The 20,016-nt window shown below is 59.9% G+C and overlaps 1 protein-coding gene across 11 annotated transcripts in view; it reads left to right on the forward strand.

The window, feature by feature from the left end:
* Positions 1-20,016, forward strand: part of COLEC11 (collectin subfamily member 11) — a 33,460-nt gene that overhangs the window by 12,376 nt on the left and 1,068 nt on the right. For 4 of the 11 annotated variants that reach the window (XM_035700820.2, XM_035700821.2, XM_035700822.2 and 1 more), the window contains exons 3-5: positions 498-569; positions 13,840-13,911; positions 16,191-16,244. In XM_035700820.2, coding sequence (XP_035556713.1) covers positions 498-569; positions 13,840-13,911; positions 16,191-16,244 — 198 coding nt within the window. The remainder of the gene's footprint in view (positions 1-497; positions 570-13,839; positions 13,912-16,190; positions 16,245-20,016) is intronic. The other 7 variants (XM_035700823.2, XM_035700824.2, XM_049095964.1 and 4 more) reach the window with 2 other exon arrangements.

The raw sequence follows: 20,016 nt of genomic DNA on the forward strand, positions 1-20,016 counted from the left end.
CGTGTGCTGCAGTGGGGAGGGGGGGCGTGCTGCAGGGACCAGGGGATGCCGATGTGAGCACCTGTTAATACCCTCCAGGTGCATCAGCCAGATGCGGGGCGGGAGGCCAGGGCGACACCTGGCCATGGGGCATCCCCGAGACCCCTGCTCTCCTCATGCTGCCGTGAGGGCGGAGGGGCAGCAGGGCAGGCGGCGGGGGGGTTCAGGGAGCGCTGTGCGCCAGCGGGCAAGCTAGCCCAGAGGGATCACTGGAGGGACACCTCGTCCCTGGAGGGGTGAGGAGGGCCCGGAAGCAGAGTCCCGATGCAGATTTGGGGCAGGAAGCCCCGGAGCCCTCGGTGATGGAGGTGGGAAGAGGGCTGGAAGCGCCTGGGGACGGGAGCGGTCAGGAGGAGACAGGAGATCTCCGGGGCCCGGCTGGCCTGCTGCGGCTCCTCCACACATCGCACTGGATCCGGGCTCAGAGGAGCTCCTAAACGCGCTGACTTCTTCCACAGGGGATGCCGGAGAGAAGGGAGACAAAGGCGCACCCGGACGGCCTGGAAGAGTCGGCCCCACGGGAGAGAAAGGTACCTGCCGCCCCTCGGCCCCGCCACCCGGCTCTTCTCAGCCCCTCCGCCATCTGCCCAAGAGGCACAGCTGGTGCTCCGGCTCCCACAGGTCCACAGGGGAGGGGGGGTGCGGGGATCCGAGAGGAATCTGACACCGTGTCGTGAGCCAGGGCGCAGAGAGGGCGCCTTGCCCTCCAGGAAGCCCGCGCGTCCTGGGAACGGCACGTAGCGGGGTGGTCACGTGCATGAAAAACTGGCCCAGACCCTCTGCAGCCTCACCTGCAGCAGAGGTCATTTGTGAGCGCTACACATACACATGCAATTGAGAGGGTGTGCAAGAAAGTCTGGAGGGGTGGCGCAGTCATGGAGAGGTGCAAACAGTGTTGGAGGTGTGCCTAACGTCGTGGGCGTGTGCAAGCAGTTGAGGAGGCGTGCAAGCAGTGATGGAGGTGTACAGATAAGCAGGTGTGCAAGCAGACGAGGAGGCTTGCAAAGGACCGGGTGGGTGGAGTCGGTGGGGTGTGGGGTGACACGGTGCTGGGGGCACCTGTGGTCCCAGACCCTACGCGCTGAATCCGTTTCCTTCTCCATAAAAGCGCATTTCTCCGTCTGCCCGGGGGCGCGGGGTCCCATGGAAAGAGGCTGTACAGGCCACGGGGCTGTGCAGTGGATGTCGAGGCGCTTGGTCAGCGTCGCGCTCTGCGCCCCTCGTCATGCCGCCGCCCTCCGACTGGCCCCGGCCCACCCCTAAGGCCCGAGAGCGAGTCTCCAGTGTCCAGTCACTGTGACAGTGCACGGAGAGGCCACGGAGCGTAGACATCCAGGCCCACGCGCTGTTTTGTCACCTCTTGGAGATCCAACGTACGGACCTTCTCCTCTGATGTCCAAGCGACGGTCGGACTGTGTGCACGGGGACCGCTTGTCCCCTCTTGGGCCCAGGGCATTTCTCTCACCACCCTCCGCTCGCCCCCGTGACATTTAGTTCTTGTTTCCTCTTTACTCACAAAAAGATCAGTTAAAAATTTCAAAGAACTCTTCTCCTAGTTCAAAGTTCGCCGCATAGAAACAGCTCGAGTGGGTGCTCCCCTCCCGGCCCCAGCTCCCTGGGAACCGCCCCACCCACCGCCCTCCTCTGTGGGGTGCACTGCTCTTTACGGGGGTGGCTCATGCATCAGCAGGCAGGCTGTGGTCCCCCCTGCCCTTGGGTACAACCTCCTGCACCGCATCTGGATGGGCCTGTCGCCCTGGTTCACACGACAGTCCGCCCCAGGGATCATCCTGTGCGAGCAAGACATGTGTCCCTCATCCTCACCTGGTCCGGCTGCTCCGCGGGGAGCGTCCACTGTTCTCTTACCCCGGGACAGGGCCCCGCCGCTGACAGCAGCCGCGTGTGCGGCATCGTTAACCGGCAGGGTAAGTGCCGGGCAGCGTAGGTGCGAGAACACGGCGCGGGGGCGCTGCAGATGCGGGCGGATGTGGCCCCTGGAGGTGGAGACACAGGACTTGGGGACTTAGGGCAGCTGCCAGGCCGGGGGCAGTGACGTGGCACCGGAGGGCTGACCTCAATGCTCTTGGGACGACCGCAGGACAGTCACTGTCGGGCATTCAGGGTCATTTGGGTTCCTTTTCTGTCCTTTGCTTCTTTTTCTCCTCCTCCTCCTCCACCTCCTCCTACTCTTTCTCCTCCACCTCCTCGTCCTCCACCTCCTCACTTCCTCCTCCTCCTCTACCTCCTCCTCCACCACCTCCTCCTCCACCTCCTCCTTCTCCACCACCACCTCCTCTTCTACCCTCTCCTCCACCACCTCCTCCTCCTCCTCTACCACCTTCACCTCCTCCTCCACCACCTCCTCCTCTACCATCTCCTCCACCTCCTCCACCTCCTTCACCTCCTCCTTCTCCTCCACCACCTCCTCCTCCTCCACAACCTCCACCTCCTCCTCCACCACCTCCTCCTCTTCCATCTTCTCCTCCTCCTCTACCACCTCCTCCTCCCTCCTCCACACCATCCTCCTCCTCCTCCACCACCCCCTCCTCCTCCTCTACCACCCTCCACATCCTCCTCCCCAACCGCCACCTCCTCCTCCACCACCTCCTCCTCCTCCTCTACCACCTCCACATCCTCCTCCACAACCGCCACACCTCCTCCTCCCCACCACCTCCTCCTCTTCCATCTTCTCCTCCTCCTCTACCACCTCCTCCTCCTCCTCCACCACCTCCTCCTCCTCCTCCACCACCCCCTCCTCCTCCTCTACCACCTCCACATCCTCCTCCACAACCTCCACCTCCTCCTCCATCACCTCCTCCTCTTCCATCTTCTCCTCCTCCTCCACCACCTCCTCCTCCTCCTCCACCACCTCCACCTCCTCCTCCACCACCTCCTCCTCCACCACCTCCTCCTCTTCCATCTCCTCCACCTCCTCCACCTCCTTCACCTCCTCCTTCTCCTCCACCACCTCCTCCTCCTCCACACCTCCACCTCCTCCTCCACCACCTCCTCCTCTTCCATCTTCTCCTCCTCTTCTACCACCCTCCTCCTCCTCCACCACCTCCTCCTCCTCCTCCACCACCTCCTCCTCCTCCTCCACCACCTCCACCTCCTCCTCCACCACCTCCTCCTCCACCACCTCCTCCTCTTCCATCTCCTCCTCCTCCTCCTCCTCCTCCTTTTTCTCTTCCTCCTCCTCCTCCTCCTTCTTTTTTGGTTGTCTTTTTCTATCTTAAAAAAAATCCTTATGCGTTCTTTTTCTTCTTGATATGTAAGATAGTTTCGTACTTGTATTTTCTGTGCGTGTCTCTGAATAGTTCCTTAGTTAAGTTGCCAGAAGTAGAATTAGGAACTTTAAAAACGCTATCTGCACATACATTCTTACGTTGGTCCGTGTACTTCCCACTAAAAACAATCTTCCCGTGTTTTCAGGAACACTCTCCATCCGTGTGCTGAGCAAATGCAGGAGGGAGTGAGGAGGGAGCTCTGCTCCTGGGGCCCCTGTGAGAAACAAGGAGGTAGTGGCTGTTGGGTAGAAGCCAGCCAAGCTGACTCAGGGAAGGGCTGACCGGGGCCGGCGGGGCGGGCTCTGCGGTCTGCTTACTCCGTGGGGTCCATCTTCCCATCCGCGGTGCTGGAACTGCTTCACAGAGTCCTTGGGTTGGGATAAGTAAAAGTATCTCAGAACTAATTAGTGCTTGCAGTTTCTATTTTATTATTATCCTTCTTATGAAAGTGGGAAGTGCTGTGATATATTGTCTTATTTTATTACTGAACTAATTATGAAATTTGCACAACGGTAAAAGGGATGTTCCTCTACTTTTTTGTGTGGGTGATTTTATACTTTGCAGTCAGGAAGTGGATAGCCCCCCTACTCCAGGCCATCACAAATTCATTTCACGATCATATTTCATTGGTGTTTTTTCAAAGTAGCGATGTTTGAGCTCAGCAAGCAAGTGGCAGTAAAGTCCTACATTCATTAAGCAACTGCCTTGCTTCAAATTTTTCCGACATATGCTTGTGATAGAAAGTTTATATATACCTGAAGTGGTGAGAAAATCATCCATAATAAAATCATCCAGAGATTGCCACTTATTTTAGTATATTTCCTTTTTGGTGCCTCCCCCCCCCCCCTTTGTTCTAATTGTATTGTTCACATAAATTTGCATCTTATTTCTTAAATTTAATGTCAAATTTCAATGTAACCGTTTTTCATGCTGTGAAGTCATTTTAAATGGATGCCCAAGGGGATCCCTGGGTGGCTCAGCGGTTTGGGGCCTGCCTTTGGCCCAGGGCATGATCCTGCTCCCAGGATCAAGTCCCACGTCGGGCTCCTGGCATGGAGCCTGCTTCTCCCTCCTCCTGTGTCTCTGCCTCTCTCTCTCTCTGTCTATCATGAATAAATAAATAAATAAATCTTTAAAAAAAAAGATAAATGGATGCCCAATATCCACTAGTAACTTAAAATCCCAGTGCTGAGGGCCTGTTCTAGTGTGGGGGCCTCCATGGGGCTAGGGTGTGAGAGACCGGCCTGGCCCCTGCTGTTTGCAGCCCCAGGCCAGCAGCTGCCAGGTCACCCGGTGCGACTCCCTGGACACGCCAGGCCCCGCGTCAGCGAGCGTTGGGGCCGTCAGGGCTCTGGCACCGCCGCTGACGAATGAGCAGCTTTGGTTTGGGGTTTCGCGAAGTGCAGATTGCGGAGAACACGGCAACCCAAGCGCGTGTGTTTAGATGACTGAGTAGTGGAAGCAGTTATGCAGAAATGTAGGAAGTATCCTTTTTTGGGTGAGTTTTAAGAAGATTGCCCATAGCGTGACACATGGAAGAAGATAAAACGGGATACAAGAACAGACACGTGACTCATTAAAATATTTACAAAAAGACACAGAGAAAGGATGGAAAAGAAACCAAAATATTAGTAGTAGGTATTTCTGGGCTGTAGGATTATAGGCATTTAAATTTTTCTGTCTCACTCCTGTGTTTTTGGTATTCTCGGCAAGGGCATGTGCTAATTTTCGATGTCAGCACGTATTTATAACCGGAGGCACGGACGCTCCACATGCTGCTGCTGCGCTCAGGGTCCCGCTGGCTGTGCAGAGCTGTGGGCCACCTCGGAAGTGTCACCCTCTGCCCCCCGGCAGGAAAGCTCCCAGGAAGGATGGCCTCAGCTCCCGTGGCCTCCGCGGACCCCGCTGGGCCCCTGTTTCAGCCCGAGTTAGTTTTATTTTGCGATGGTTGTTCCTACCAGTGATATTCTTTATGGAATTGTTGGAAGACTATAGCTCCTGTTTCTTCTCTGGCTGGCGTATAAGTCAGTGTGAGGCACGCCCTGCAGATATTTCGGGACTGCTCTGTTTTCAGAATTGCTCACCGGCCTTGGTCTCTGTGGGCTTTTCCACAGTCTGGTTTGTCCTGCGGGGCGGAGGGGGGGGGACCTCTCCTCTGTGTCTAGTGTCCCATCAAGGACCTTCCTGCCGTGGGAGACCCTGCCCCCCCAGTACCCCCCCCCCGCCACCTGCCACGGTGATGCTGGGTGCCTGTCCTCTCCCTGCTGATGGCTCCTGGGACGCACGCCCGTCTGTGGGGAGAACAGAGGGCGGGGTGGCGGCCACGGCTGGCGGGGGGTCCCAACACATGTCACTGCACCTGTTCAGGCAGCAGCGGCTGGGCGAGGTGGGGCCTGCTGTGCTCCCAAGTGCACAGTAGGGCAGGATCACAGGCCCTGCAGACTCACTGGGGAGGGGAGGCTGGGGTCTTGCAGACCCCTGGTTGCCCCGACACCAGCACTCGCTTCGCCCCCACGACTCTGCTTTGAAGCCTTCCTCGGTTGTTATCTGACCGTGCCAGCCAGGGTGCGCTTCCCCTCCCGGGCCTGGGCTGCGGGCAGGGGTGCTCCCGCTTGGGCACAGCGTCACGGTGGCTGTTCGGGGGCCCAGTGCCTCCCTCCGGCGTCTCGACTGACAGCCGCAAAAAAGATCACATGTGGTGTCCTGTCCTCAGCTTCTTCCAACCCCACATTTTTTATTTCATTTGAGTTGTGTGAGTTCTGGCAACACCCCTGAGCCTCCTGTCCTTCTGGCATGTTCTCTGGGTGATGCCCAACCCTTCTCTCTGTTCATCACTGCAGGGTGGGGCCCTCCCTTGGGTGTCTGTGAGTCATTTTGCATAAATGCCCCAGAGCAGGGCTTCCTCCCCTCTGGTCCCAAATCCTGCCTCACCCTCAGTTCCTCCTTCACATCTTGGACAAACTCACCTCCAGGGCAGGCAAGAGGCAGCAGGAGCTGCTGATACGGGGCCTGCTGCTCCTCCGACAGCTCCTCCTTCATGGGCTGCTGGATGTGGGGACGGTCCCTTGTGATCCACTAGCTCCCTGCCTATCGCCCACTGCTCACCCAGACCCCGGGTGGGAGCTGGCCCAGGGCGCCCTGTTCTCTGGGTCTCATCCTGTTCTCTGGGTCCCAGGGGCTCTCACTGGGGGTGGGGGCGGTGCTTCCTCCTGGCACCCCACCTTGCTGTTGGCTTCTAGTGGGCACGTCCCTTGCCCTTTGCCTCCACAGCTAATTGCTCTCCCTCTTCTCCCCATTCTTTTTTATTTTTCATGCTCTGTTTAAAAGACATGTTATGTTCCAGCTAAGGTAGAAAATTTTGGGCAAGAAAAAATATTAGATGTATGTATAAGTGAGGTCATTCAAATGCGATTCATGCTGTGAGGCTCTGTGCATGTGGTGGGGTGACCTGCAAAGGTAGCTGGAGCCCTCACAGCGGTGCCAGAGGAAGATGCAGCCACTCACACCAGTGGTTCTTAAGCGTATTATTTTCCTCGTGAAGCAGTGCAAGTGTACGTAGCGGGGAGCACATGCAGGCAGAGCAGGTCCTGGGGGCTCGCGGGCATCATGGATCCCCCTGCCCCGACACCTACTCTTAGGGCTTTGCAGGGCAAGAAGACCATGGGACTCCGAATCCATCCCAGAAAACACATCAACTGCTTAGACTCATGAACTGTCCCTGACACTGAGGGTCAAGGGACAGCTCTCCTGGGATCCTGGGGGGTGGCCCGGCTAGTGACTGGCCCTTTATGGCAACTCCTGACAGGTATGTGGTGGGCACCCCAGGCCTGTTTCTTTATTCACTGGGCTCCATGCAAGGTCACGGCCAGTGGGGCAGTGAGTGGGGCCCACTCACTTCCGTCTTGGTGACTCCAGGGCCTCATGTGAGATGTGGGACATGGAAGGTCCTTGATCAATTGAAAAATATCTTGAAATTCAGTATCTTTGACTGTCTTCAGATCTCTGGTGACCCTGCCCACCGTGCTGAGGGTCCCGGGGTGCGTACACGTGTCCCCGCTCCGGGTGGTAGAGGATAGGTCTGCGGCCAAGGCTCTGGCCACGCCGAGCTGGGCTGTCTGCAGTCTGCTGACCATAAGGCTTAGCTTCGCCGATGCTTCTCAAACTGTGGTGCACGCGGGAACCCGCTGGGCACTCATTGAAATGCAGCTTGGGTTCGGAGGGCGGCTGAGAGGCGGGCATCGGTCGGCAGCTGCCCTGGAGGTGCTGTTCATGATGCTGCCCTGGGGTGTGTGCTGCGGGTGGGTCCTGAGCATCTGCATGCCCTCCCCTGCCGCTGCACCAACACCTGCAGCTGCATGCTCTCCCCCGTGGCTGCACCTGCACCTACACCTGTACGCCCTCCCCCGCGGCTGGACCTACACCTGCACCTGTATGCCCTGCCCCGTGGCTGCACCTACACCTGCACCTGCACGCCCTCCCCTGTGGCTGCAACTACACCTGCACCTGCATGCCCTCCCCTGCTGCTGCACCTACATCTGCACCTGCACACCCTCCCCCGCGGCTGGACCTACACCTGCACCTGCACACCCTCCCCCGTGGCTGCACCTACACCTGCACCTGCACACCCTCCCCCGCGGCTGGACCTACACCTGCAGCTGCATGCCCTCTCCTGTGGCTGCACCTACACCTGCACCTGCATGCCCTCCCCTGCGGCTGCACCTACACCTGCACCTGCATGCCCTCCCCTGCCGCTGCACCTACACCTGCAGCTGCATGCTCTCCCCCGCGGCTGCACCTGCACCTGCACACCCTCCCCTGCGGCTGCACTTACACCTGCCCCTGCACTCCCTCCCCCGTGGCTGCACCTGTACCTGCACGCCCTGCCCCGCAGGTGCACCTACACCTGCACTTGCATGCCCTCCCTCGCGGCTGCACCTACACCTGAGCCTGCACACCCTCTCCTGCAGCTGCACCTACACCTGCACCTGCACTCCCTCCCCCACGGCTGATCTGCTCCTCTTAGCTTCCCCCAAATGCAGCTGCGTCCAAGTGGGGCTGGGCTGCAGGAGGGATGGCTCCTTGGCTGACTTGCCGTGTGTTGGGGGATCTCAGGCCAGCACTCGGAGCAGGCCCCTGCCGGGGAAGGGAACTCAAACAAAAGAAAGTGCGGGCAAGCTGATGGATGCTTTTTCTGAAATAACAGAGGCAGGCTGAAGGGTCTGCAGAAACCTCCTGCTGTCCTGTGTCCTTTATTGAAAGGAGAAGACTTCCCCCATGCCTGGTGTGCACAGCTTTGTGGCAACAGTACAGAGCTGGCTTTGCTGACACGGCCTGCGACCTGTGTCACCACGGTTTTCAAGGCTCCTCATTCCCAGATGCGCTGCTAAGACAGGATTAGGGAGGCGCCTGGGCCACCTGTCTGAGGAGCTGGGGACTCTCCTGGCAGGCGGAGGTGGAGGGTGACCCTACGTCAGGGACAGGCTTTCTGGGCTCTGCACCGTGCCCGTTACCCTTCATGAAAAATCGCTGGGGAAGCTGAATTCTGAGTGTTCTATTTGCCCCGTCTCCACTTCAAAGGACTGCGTGAGATCTTCATTAAAATTAATAAGAATTACGTGCCTGCTGCGAGCTGCTCCCGTTCTTTCCTTCCTCGTGTGTGTCTAGAGGACAGACGGCTCTCGCACACCTCTCATTAGTGGAACGGGAGGAGGAAGGGGCCTTGCATCAGCCCCAGCTCCCTGGGGAGCTCTGCACGGAGCTCTTCAAACTCGAGGGGACGGGATCTAAGTGTCTCTGCTGCATTTCCAATCATCTCCTACAACCAAGGGAGGGACATTTATTTGCTTTTTGCAAAAAGCTTCTTGTCATTTGGGGGAGCAAGAAAACCTTCCTGGGAGCAGGAAGGCGGCAGTAGAGCCCTTGTTCTAATCCGCGCTCCTCTGGGAGCCTCTGGGTTTATAACCACGATCCTTTTCTACCCACGGGCTGCTTCCCAAGAAATGTGCGTGGGTGAAAAGAGGTCAGCCACGCAAACCACCTGGGATTGCTGCAGAGAATGTGTTGACAGTCTCAGCAGATTTTAATGGTTCTCACCTCTCCTTCCCCAACACACCCAAGAGGTAGAATGTTCCTACTGGGAGCAATAGGTCAGTGTGCAGGGGTGCTGGCAGGGGGCGAGCGTGAGGGGTGCTGGGGGGCCTCCTGGGTGCCTTGGGGGTCTGTGCTCAAACCCAGCTGGTGCTCACCAGCTGTACAACCTCGGGTGGCCTGTGTGCACACGCATGAGCATAAGGGGTGTGTGCGTGTCTACTTGTGTGTGTGTGTACATGTGTTTGAACAGGTGCAGGTATGTTTGCACACACGTGTGTGTTCACGCAGGGGCCTATGAAAAATCACAGCTTCCCCAGCAATTTTTCATGAAGGGTTTATAGATGCATGTGTGTTAGCATGTATGGCGTGTGCACGCATGTGTGTGCATGCATGTGTCAGTGTGCTCTCTGCCCAGCACCAGCGAACGGCAGCTTTTCCCAGCCTGCTCGGGTAGCGGCTCTGCCCTGGGGTGGGAGCGTGTGCACGGCGGGCTGGGGTCTCTAACCCCCTCCAGGCCCGCTGGCCCCAGTGCCCAAACCCTCCCCACTCTGGTGCTCCTGTAAGGCCGCTGGGCGTGTGGCATGAGCAGGTCCTCTGGTGCCTCAGGGCCTGGGGGGGCCCAGTGGAAGAGGCCACTGTCTAGGGGGAGAGGGGCCGCTGGTGAAGGCAAAGGGGTTGCTGGTGGCTGCCCTGCTCCCCACTGGTCGAGGGCCCTGAGCCACGGCACAGCCCGGGGGGCTGGTGTTCCCACAAGCGGTCAGCCCTTCTCTGGGGTTTGGAGCCCTGGACGCCGACGGAGGCCTCAGTCCGGGTGAAGCAGACGCTACCAGGCGCTCGGCGACACAGGCGCTGGACACCGCTCTGGTGCCACTGCCCAGATGACGATGCCGGGGCTCAGAGTGTCGGTAAGGTGTCCCGGGTGCCCAGGCGAAGGACTGGGGCCGGGCTCCCAGCAGCCTGACAGCGGGGCCCACACCCTGAGCCACCGAAGGGCAGCCTTCACCAGTGTGCTGCGTGGCTCAGGTGGGCCGCTTGGCCGCTCTGACTTCCTGGCTCTCGTGGGGCAGCAAGTGTCCCCTCGTGGGGCTGCTTACACATGGAGGTTTACCCTCCGGGTGCCCGGGGCCCACTGAGAGCAGGGTGCCGGCGCGGTGGGCGCCCGGTGGGGGCTCAAGGACCGCCTGCGACATCTGCCCCGTGAGGCCTCGGGTTTTCCTCAGGAGGCCCGGGTCCCACGCATCTCCCAAGGCAGGTGCAGGGCTCAGTACCCGCCGGGGAGGGAAGGAAGGGCCACGGGCGCAGCAACACCCGTGAATCGGCGTTGGCGTTGGGCATGCGATGCAGAGATGGCCCAGGAGGGTTGGGAGCAAGGAGTTTAGGGAGGACGGCGGCCCCGTGGCCTCGGAAGGGCGCGGGCGCGGAGGGTTTTGCTGCAGGATGCTCTTTGCAAGAGGCTGAGCGGGAGCACCGTCCTCACCTCTGATGCTCTGACCACACGTGTGGGCCCGAGGGCCCCGGGTCGGGACAAGGGAGGTGACTCGGTCGGCCGCGCTGCCTTCGCGGAGCACTGCACGCCGGGCGGCGGGAACAGCACGTGTGTTTGTCCCGGGCCGGAGGCCGAGGTCTGGGATCCGGCTGCTGCTGCTTGGGCTCTGGCGACGGCCTCGCCCTGGCCGGACACGACCGACGTCCCCACGATGGGAGGCGGCGAGCTCTGGTGTCTCCCTTCCTGCAGGCGCACCCGTCCCCGCCACCTCCTGACCGCGTGGAGCCCCGGTCACCTGCCGCTCCTGTCGCAGGGGTCAGGGCCTCAGCCCTGGGGGGCAGGGCGGGCGGGCCGCGTGGGAGGCAAGGGCCCCCGGGATGTTCCAGACGGCGGCGGGGACACAGCGCAGGGCTGGGGGCAGCCCGATCCGCTGGCCTGGCGGCGGAGCCCCTGCTCCTCCTTAAGCACAGCGTCAGGGTGGCGTTTGGCGTCCCTCCGCGACAGTGACTCCTTGGCCTGTCGCCCCACATGCCCACACTTGGCGGCAATGGCCGCACCGTCGGGAGCAGGGTGACCGCCGATGGAAACCGTTCTGTTACGTTTCCCTCTGGCGGCCCTGGCAGCTCACCGTGGGCTTGACGCAGGCGCACCTGTCCCGGGGACCCCGAGGGCAGGAAGGGCTGGGCGGGAGCCTGGAGCACGCTCCTTGGCAGTGACTCAGGGTTGGTGGCCGGAGGGACACAGAGGAGCATGGACGGCCAGCTTCCAGCGCTGCCCCCGCGCGGACCCCCTCCTCCTGGGGTGCCGCCCCCGCCCCCTGCCGTCGCTCCCTGCCCGCTGCCCTGACTCTCTCCACTGGGCCCCCGACCCTGCCTGGGGTCCCTGTGACCTCGTACCCGGAGGCCTGTGCCTGTCCTCATCCCAAGGCTTCTCTGCAGTGCTCAACTGATGGCCCTGCTCTGTCCAGGGCCTCACACTCACCACATCCCACCAGTGTCAGGGCGCAGCTCCCACCCTGTGGGTGCCCCCACCTTCTGCAGGGTGACCTCCAGACCGCCTGTTTTCAGTTACCCCCACCTCGCTGGCCTGAGGCCCTGCTGGACCCTCCTGCTGGGGGTCCCCACGGGAACGCCCACTTCCTGGTCCCCTCCCCTGCCCCTGCGTGCCCCGGCGCCTCCCCACCATCGCCGCTGCCAACCCCTTCCCAGACGAGGCTTTACTTCAAGCCCTATGTTCCCCACCCCCGACACGGCTGCAGTGCACCTGCAGCCCCCCTGCTCCCCCGGCCGCGTGTCCTCGCCCCCTTCCAGCCCCTCTTGTTACCAGATGCGTGTCCAGCCTGAACCCCGTCTTGTCTCTCTCCTAACTCCCGACCTGGCCGGTTTGTGCGTCAGCCCCCAGGTCGCCTTCCCCCACCCCCAGCTGGGTCCCGGGCCCCTCCCCAGGGCTTCCCCGCGGCGCCTCTCTTGTTACGACACTTCTCACACCTGTTACAGGTGTCCGATCCCCCAATGTCCCCGGCACCACACACAGCACGCCGTCCACAGGGTCTGCAGCCTGAGGCGCCTCTGTTGCGGCTGGGCCATCTGGCCTCGGTCTCCCTGTCGTCCCCGCCTACCATGGCGCCTGGAGAGGGGCGCTGGGCCTCAGAGCAGCAGGTCATGGCTCCGTCGGTCCTGCTGTACACTGGGGCTTGACCCCGACAGGCCACCCAGGCCCACGGGGCCTTGTCTGTGCAGCAGGTCACGTCTGTGACCAAGTAGGCCAATGGACACGAGTGTGCTTTGTGGATAAGGTAGTGTGAGGGCAGCTGTTTGTGTGTCACGGGGGTGTTTCCCCGTCAGCCGGGGCTGGTCCCGAAGCCTGTGCCCTGTCCACTCATCTCTGTCCAACCCTGATGTAGGCAACATCGCCAATCCAGGAGCTCCCGGCGGGGCCAGCCCCAGCGTTAAGGCGTGAGAAGGTGTCAGGGGGCTGAGCCTCGCCCGGATGCAGCATAAAGTCCTTCCCGTCACCTCTGTCCTGCACAGCTGCTTGCACCAAATTGCTTTTAGTTTTATTCAGTTTAAGGTCATTAAGTTAAATCTGATTGCATGTTCCCTTTACCGTGAGGGTTCTGCGTGTATTTGCTTGGGATTTGCTGGCTCGGTTTTCGGTCTGCGGGGACCACCCGCCGACGGGCGGGAGCGGATGCCAGGTGTTTAAGAACATTGTGGGAGAAAACCTTCACGTCGAGAAAATCCCCTCTGCTGGCGCCATTTGTCCTGTGAATGGGCGACACCTGCCTGTCTTGGTCGCCGTGCATCGGTCAGCGAGGCCGGTCCTGTGGGCTCACGGCGTGCGGACAGGTCCCTGGGCCAGCCTGTGGTGATGCGACCGTGGGAGGGGCTCGGGGCAGAGCGGGGTGGCCACCCTCAGTGCCGCACGGAAGGCTCTGATGGGTGCTGTGCAACCAGGCCCTGCTGGGGGTCACGAAGCATTCCCTGGGCCTTCCTCTGTCAACCTTCCCTCCCCCTCCGCTGGCCTCCGGGGACGAGAGCCACCCGTGCACCTCCAGCTCCCGAGGGCAGCCCGTGGGCCGGTCGGTGGGACTGTGGCCTGCTCCATGTGGTCTGGGGCCGGGACGGAGGCCAGACAACCTCCCTGCACCGATGTAGCTGCCGAGCAGGAGGGGCCGTGGCTGCGGTCGGGGCTGGTGCTCGTTCCGCAGCGCGTGTGACTTCCCGGGGGAGGTGTGCCTTCCTCCAGAAACTATCAGCAAGAACCACCCAGGGCCCATCACTCGCGTGACCTGGAAGAGACGAAGACGAGAGCTGTGCACCTCCGTCTCCTCTCGTGTGTGTGTGCGTGCGCGTGTGTGCGTGTGGGTCATGTTGAGCAGGAGGTGTTCTGAATTACCTGTGCACCAACCAACTTTGATCTTGTTGTTTTCTACAGGAGACATGGGTGACAAAGGACAGAAGGGCAGTGTGGGTCGCCATGGAAAAATTGGTCCCATTGGTTCTAAAGGTACTTGCGACGCCCTTCTTGCCCCATTCCCTCCCCGGCGGATGCGCGGGCGCCCTCGAATGGTTGCAGGTTGGCTGTCCTGCCTGGGGGCTGTGCCTGTTTATTTCTGTGTGCTTTGCACACGGTATGTTCGGTCCCAGGGTTTGCATTTGGGATCGGTCAGAGTTGCCTGCAGGGTGTGCGCCACCCAGGGTGGGGCGAGCGCTCCCAGTCCCAGAGGATTCACAGGGCACCCGGGCGGAGAATGAAGCGCTGAGCCCTGTTTGGGTGATGGGAGGGCCATGCTCCAGAAACACTGTCCACCTCCAGCTTTGGTGACTTCTTGAGATCTGGGGTGGCTCTCCGTGAGAACGGGGCCCAGGAAGGCAACAGCCAGTGTGAAAGCAACCCTGTAGTGACACCCGCGGGTGCGTGGGTCCCTCTCGCGGCCTCGTCTGATGGCACAGCCCTGCAGAGGTGGGCAGGTCAAGAGGCCCAGGCCCAGGAGGACGAGGATGCTCCGAGCCCCTGGTGTGTCCTGTGCTGGAGTCCCCGGGCCCTGAGCTCGCGATGAGTGGGCCCGTGGAGGCCTCCCCACCTCTCCTGGGGGTGCTAATGAGGAGGCCAAGGCTGGGGGGCGGGGTCGGCGGCTGCCGAGCACCTGCGGCAGGGAGGGGTGCGGTGTGGGCTGCTCCATGCCCGTACCAGGGTTCTGTCGGGGTTGTGAGCTGTGAGTGGGTTGGGGCGGTTTGTTCTGACTGGTGGTCACGCACCTCCCCGTAGCTGCAGCCCGTCCCCGGCAGGAGCAGGTCCTCTGCCAGGAGCGTGATGGAGACAGGCCAGCTCCACGTGTCTCCTGGCAAAGCCGTGGGGAGCACCTGCTGGGACAGCCCACCAGGGAAAGAGCACCTAGATCTGCAGGGTGCAAAGAGGGACAGGTGTGCTGCACAAAGGCTTTGACAAATAGTGGTGACATACTCATCACATAAAAGCGGCCACTTTAACTATCTCGGAGTGCACAAGGCAGGGCATTAAGCACACCTGCAGTGACGTACAGCCAGCACCACCGTCTCCGGGACGCCTCATTCTCGGAGGAGGGACCTAGTCCTGGTGGAGCAGGGTCTCCGGGCCCCTCCCTCCGCCGTGGCCCCCTCTCATCCGATTCCCGCCTCTCCACGGGTTTGCGTGTTCCACGGGATGCACCGACGTCTGTCTTAGTCCACTTGGCATCACGTGTTCACGGTTCGTTTCCTTCCTTCCTGAGGCTGAATCGTGGCTACACCACATGTCCTTGGGCCATGCATCTGCCTCTGGGGATTTGGGTCGTTGCCACCTCTTAGCTGTCGGTGAGAACGCAACGCCTGCTGGCGCCCAAGTAGAGACGTGTGTGCTTTTCGTACACAACACGTGCTCGGGGTGAAGGCCAGCGTCTCGCCGAGGGACAGCGTGCCCACAAGCCCCTCGTTTGGCTTAGCTCACGCGCTCAGCTTCCCGGGCCCTCGTCCAGCCGACCTTCGGGTCACGTTCAAGCCCCGATGCTGGCGAGGGAGTCACAGGCTCGTGTGGACGGGACCGACGCCCTCTGCCTCTCCACGCGGACGGGATACAATGTGAATCCAGAGCGGGGGAGGCACTGCTCCTTCCCCGTCCCACGCCAGCGGGGACGTCCGGGCTGTCTCAGGGAGGACGAAGATCACACGGCAGGAGTACTCATGTGCCGTTGATGGATTTGTCGTCTGACTTTACAGGAGCCAGACAGCGTTGTTGGCACGACTGTGTCCAACCCCTTTGTTTTCGAAGCTGGGCAGCAGGGTGGGGCGGGGGCTGTGGGGCGTGTCCTGTCCCCAGGAGGCCGTGTCTCAGGCCCGGCGGCCCCGAAGGTCCCCGGGCCCTCCCACAGCCAACATCCCACCTTCTCTGTTCCCCTGCCGTGACGGGGGCGAGCACTGGAGTCAGATTTAGTTGTTACCGACTCAAGGTTCGTGACATGATAGCTACAGATTGTTCTATGACACAACCGGGATTTTTCAGAATCAACTTCAAGAAGGACCGTCTGGTAATCTCTCTCATCTCGTCATGAGTATATGCTCCATGTCACATCCATAGAGCCTGAAGAATTAATTATCTGTAGAGCACACCTCCCCGTATTCACAGCAAAGGGAGGGTCTGTGGGGAACCCTGGGACATTACACGTGGAAGAAATAACACCATGAATCTTGGCAATTCTGACCTCATGTGATGTGCCCACCTCTGCTTGACCTTGGTCTGACCTTGCTCTCTCTCTTTTTTTTTTTTTTCAGGTGAAAAAGGAGATTCTGGTGACATAGGACCCCCTGGCCCTAATGGAGAACCAGGTATGACATAGAGGGTCCAAGGCTTTTAAAAAATGTATTAAAAGTTGCATTTTCTTTCTTTCTTTCTCTTTCTTTCTTTCTTTCTTTCTTTCTTTCTTTCTTTCTTTCTTCTTTCTTCTTTCTTTCTTTCTTTCTTTCTTTCTTTCTTTCTTTCTTTCTTTCTTTCTTTTTCTTTCTGATTTTACTTATTTATTTATTCATGAGAGACACAGATTGAGGCAGACACAGGCAGAGGGAGAAGCAGGCTCCATGCAGGGAGCCCAATGCGGGACTCGATCCCAGGACCCTGGGGTCACGACCTGAGCTGGAGGCAGACGCTCAACCGCTGAGCCCCCCAGGCGTCTCTGCATTTTCTTTGTTTTATTGAGAGATAACGGACATACATTCCCATAAAGGATTAAGGCGCACAGCACGATGGCTTGATGCACTGATACTGTGAAATGATCCTCACCATAGGTTCGGCTGACACCCATCTCATATCTAGAAACAGTAAAAGGAAAAGAAAGAAAAGGAAATAACAGATTATCCTTGCGATGAGGACTCAGAGGACTTGCCGTCCTCCCAGCTGCCCAGTGTGTCACGCAGTGTCAGCTACGGGGCTCACGTGCGTCACATCCCTGATGGGCGTTTACCCCATGCCGGGGACCCTTCCGCTGGCTCCCGTCCCCCAGTACACATGGAAGTGAGGTCCTGCGGAGTCTGTCCTTCTCCGCCTGATTCGTTTCACCCAGCTATAGGCCTGCAGGGTGCATCCATGTCACCAATGACGGGGTTTCCCAGGGCGCCTGGGGGGCTCAGCCGGTGAAGCGCCTGCCTCGGCTCAGGTCGTGATCCCGGGGTCCTGGGATCGAGTCCCGAGTTGGGCTCACTGCTCAGCGGGGAGCCTGTTTCTCCTTCTCCCTCTGCCCCTTCCCTCGCTCATGCTCTCTCTCTCAAATGAATAAGTAAAGTCTTAAAAGAAAACAACAACATCCCAATGACAGGGTTTCCTAATTGTTTAGAGCTGAATAGTCTCCGCTGTGTACATATGTCACAGCTCATCAACCCATTCATCCATGTATGGATGCGCACGCTGGTTGGCTGGTTTTTCTTCCTCTCTATAGCAAGTCTTGAGGGGCTTCCATTGCTTGCGAAGCTTATAATGTGCAAAAAAAAGAGTTAGTTGAAGAAGCGCCAAGTGGGAGGCATCACACTCTGGGACTTCAGGCTATCTCATAAAACTACAGTAATCGAACCAGCGGGACACTGGCATAAAAACAGTCACACAGACGAATGGAACAGAACCGAGAGCCCAGAAATAAACCCAGGCATACACGGTCGACTAACACTTGATAAGGGGGCCAAGAAGACTCCATGGAGAGACGACGATCTCTTCCATAAACGGCGCTGGGAAAATAAGACAGTTACACAGAAAAGAATGGAACGGGATCCCTATCGTACACTGCTCGCAAAAATTAATTAGAAATGGACTAAAGACTTCAATGCAGGACCCGAACCCATGGAACTCCCGGAGGAACACACCGGGATGAAGCTCCCCGATGCGGGCCTTGGTCACGAGTGTTTGGATAGGACACCTCACGTGTTAAGCCACAAAATGAAAAGTAAGCCAAGTGGGACCACCTCCAACCAAAAGCTTCCGCAGAGCAAAGGAAACCACCAAGAAAGTGAAAAAAGATTCACAAACTGCACGTTTGTTAAGGGGTGAAGATCCAAAACATATAAAGAGCTCATGCAATTCAATAGCCAAACAACCTAATTAAAACATGAGCAGGGACACCTGGGGGACTCAGCCATTGAGCGTCTGTCTGCCTTGGGCTCAGGGTGTGACCCTAGGGTCCCGGGATCGAGTCCCGCATCGGGCTCCCCGTATGGAGCCTGCTTCTCCCTCTGCCTGTGTCTCTGCCTCTCTCTCTGTGTCTTTCACGAATAAATAAATGAAATCCTAAAAACAAAAATAAAAAAATAAAACATGGGCAAAGTACCCGAATAGACATTTTTCTAAGGAAGATGTACGAAAGGCCAACAGGTGCCTGACAGGACGCTGAACACGTCTAGTCCATCAGGGGGATGCAAATCGGTGTCACAGTGAGAGGTCACATCACACCTGGTGGATTGGCCGTTATCAAAGGACAGGTGTCGGCGAGGAGGCGGGGAAGGGGAGCCCTCGTGCCCTGCTGGAGGGAGGGCAAGCTGGCGCAGCACTCTGGGGACAGTGTGGAGGGTCCCCAACAAGTTGAGAATGCAGCTACATGTGACCCAGCGACCCCGCTCCCGGGAATATATCCAAGGGAAACAGCCGTGACTCCAACAGCGTCTGCGCCCCCGGGTTCATGGCGCATTATTTCGAGTAACCAAGACGTGGGGGAAATCACGCTGGAGAAGTCGGTGCGAATCACGGACTAAGACCGCAGCGGTCTGGGCTTAGGGGCCCCCTCCCCGTGGGCTTCTGCTGCCTCTGCTCCCCCGCGCCTCCCCCACCCTGCTGGCCCCCAGCCCGGCCCTGCCCGGCCCCTGCCTGGTGCGTGCCTGCCATGCCCCGCGGCCCCATGTGTGGGTCACCCTCCGTGCCCGGCTGGCAGGTCCCCCGCCGACCACCGTCCCGCTCTGTCCCCTGCTGCCCATTGTCCTGCCTCGTCCCACACTGGTCCCCGCCATCCGTGCCGTCCTCCATCGGCACAGCTGTTCTGTGTTTTCCGTCCCTGCCACCAGCCCCTCGCTCGGGGCTTGCCGTCAGGCCTGGGGGTGGGGAGCCCTGGAGCCTAACAGGCCTCCCAGGGGCTGGTCCTGACCCCCCCCCCCCCAGACCCTGTGTCTGCGAGACGTTCAGGCGTCCACTTGCTGAGTCAGCCTATCTTTCTTTCTCTCTCTCTCTCTCTCTCTCTCTCATACGGTGTCTCCACTTGCTGTCATTCATCCCGATTGTGATATTCAGAGAATAGGCCTTGAGAAAGCTTGGAGCTTGGAAATGGGGGAAAAGAGGTTTCTGAGTAAAGTCTGAAGGGCTTGGACGGCGCTGCCGAGGGAGGAGGAAGGCTGGTGGGCGTCCACCCGGCAGAGCCGTCCCGGGCCGGGCACAGCACCTCTGTGGCCTCCTCTGGACATGGCCGGTCCTGCGGGGAGGAGGCCAGGAGGCCTGTGGAGCCGTCCAGGAGGCTCGGGGACACGGGGGACCAGCCCAGCACTTGTCGCTGCAGAGCCCAACCCCGAAAGCCTGGCCACTGGGGGGGAGCGCGGACGGCCCGGGTCTCCGACGAACTCCTGCTGCAGCACCAGCCCCGGGCCCGAGTGTGGTTTGGGACGCCGAGTGGGAACCGGATCTGGGCGTGGGAAGCGAGGGCGACCTGGACGCCGGGTGACGGACAGGGGCTGAGACTCTGGAAGGCGGGCCCCGTCGTCCAAGGGGGGTGGTCAGGCCGGAAGTGCGGCTGGACCCTGCGCCAGGGGCTCTGCGGGGAGAGGAGGGTCCTGCACGCGGGCTCTCCAGGGGCTGCCCAGCTTGGTCCTGGGGGAGGCGACAGGCTGGTGGTGGCCAAGTCCCCTGCTGCGGTGGGGATGGGGACGGGGGTGTGAGGAGGCCCTTACGAGCAGTGCTCCTCACGGGAGGTGGCTTGGGGCCCCCCGAAGGGCCAGCACCCTGACCTGAGCTGGCACGGCCGGCAGTGCCGTGTGATGAGCCCTCAGGCCCTGGGGCCCCCACCGTCCTCGGAGGGTCCCGCTTCTCTGTGGCTGCAGGGTCACGGCCCCGGCGCCACCCTCCAGCCTGTCCCCCTGC

The sequence above is a fragment of the Canis lupus genome, chromosome 17 (genome assembly GCF_003254725.2).
Source record: "Canis lupus dingo isolate Sandy chromosome 17, ASM325472v2, whole genome shotgun sequence".
NCBI classification, from domain to species: domain Eukaryota; kingdom Metazoa; phylum Chordata; class Mammalia; order Carnivora; family Canidae; genus Canis; species Canis lupus.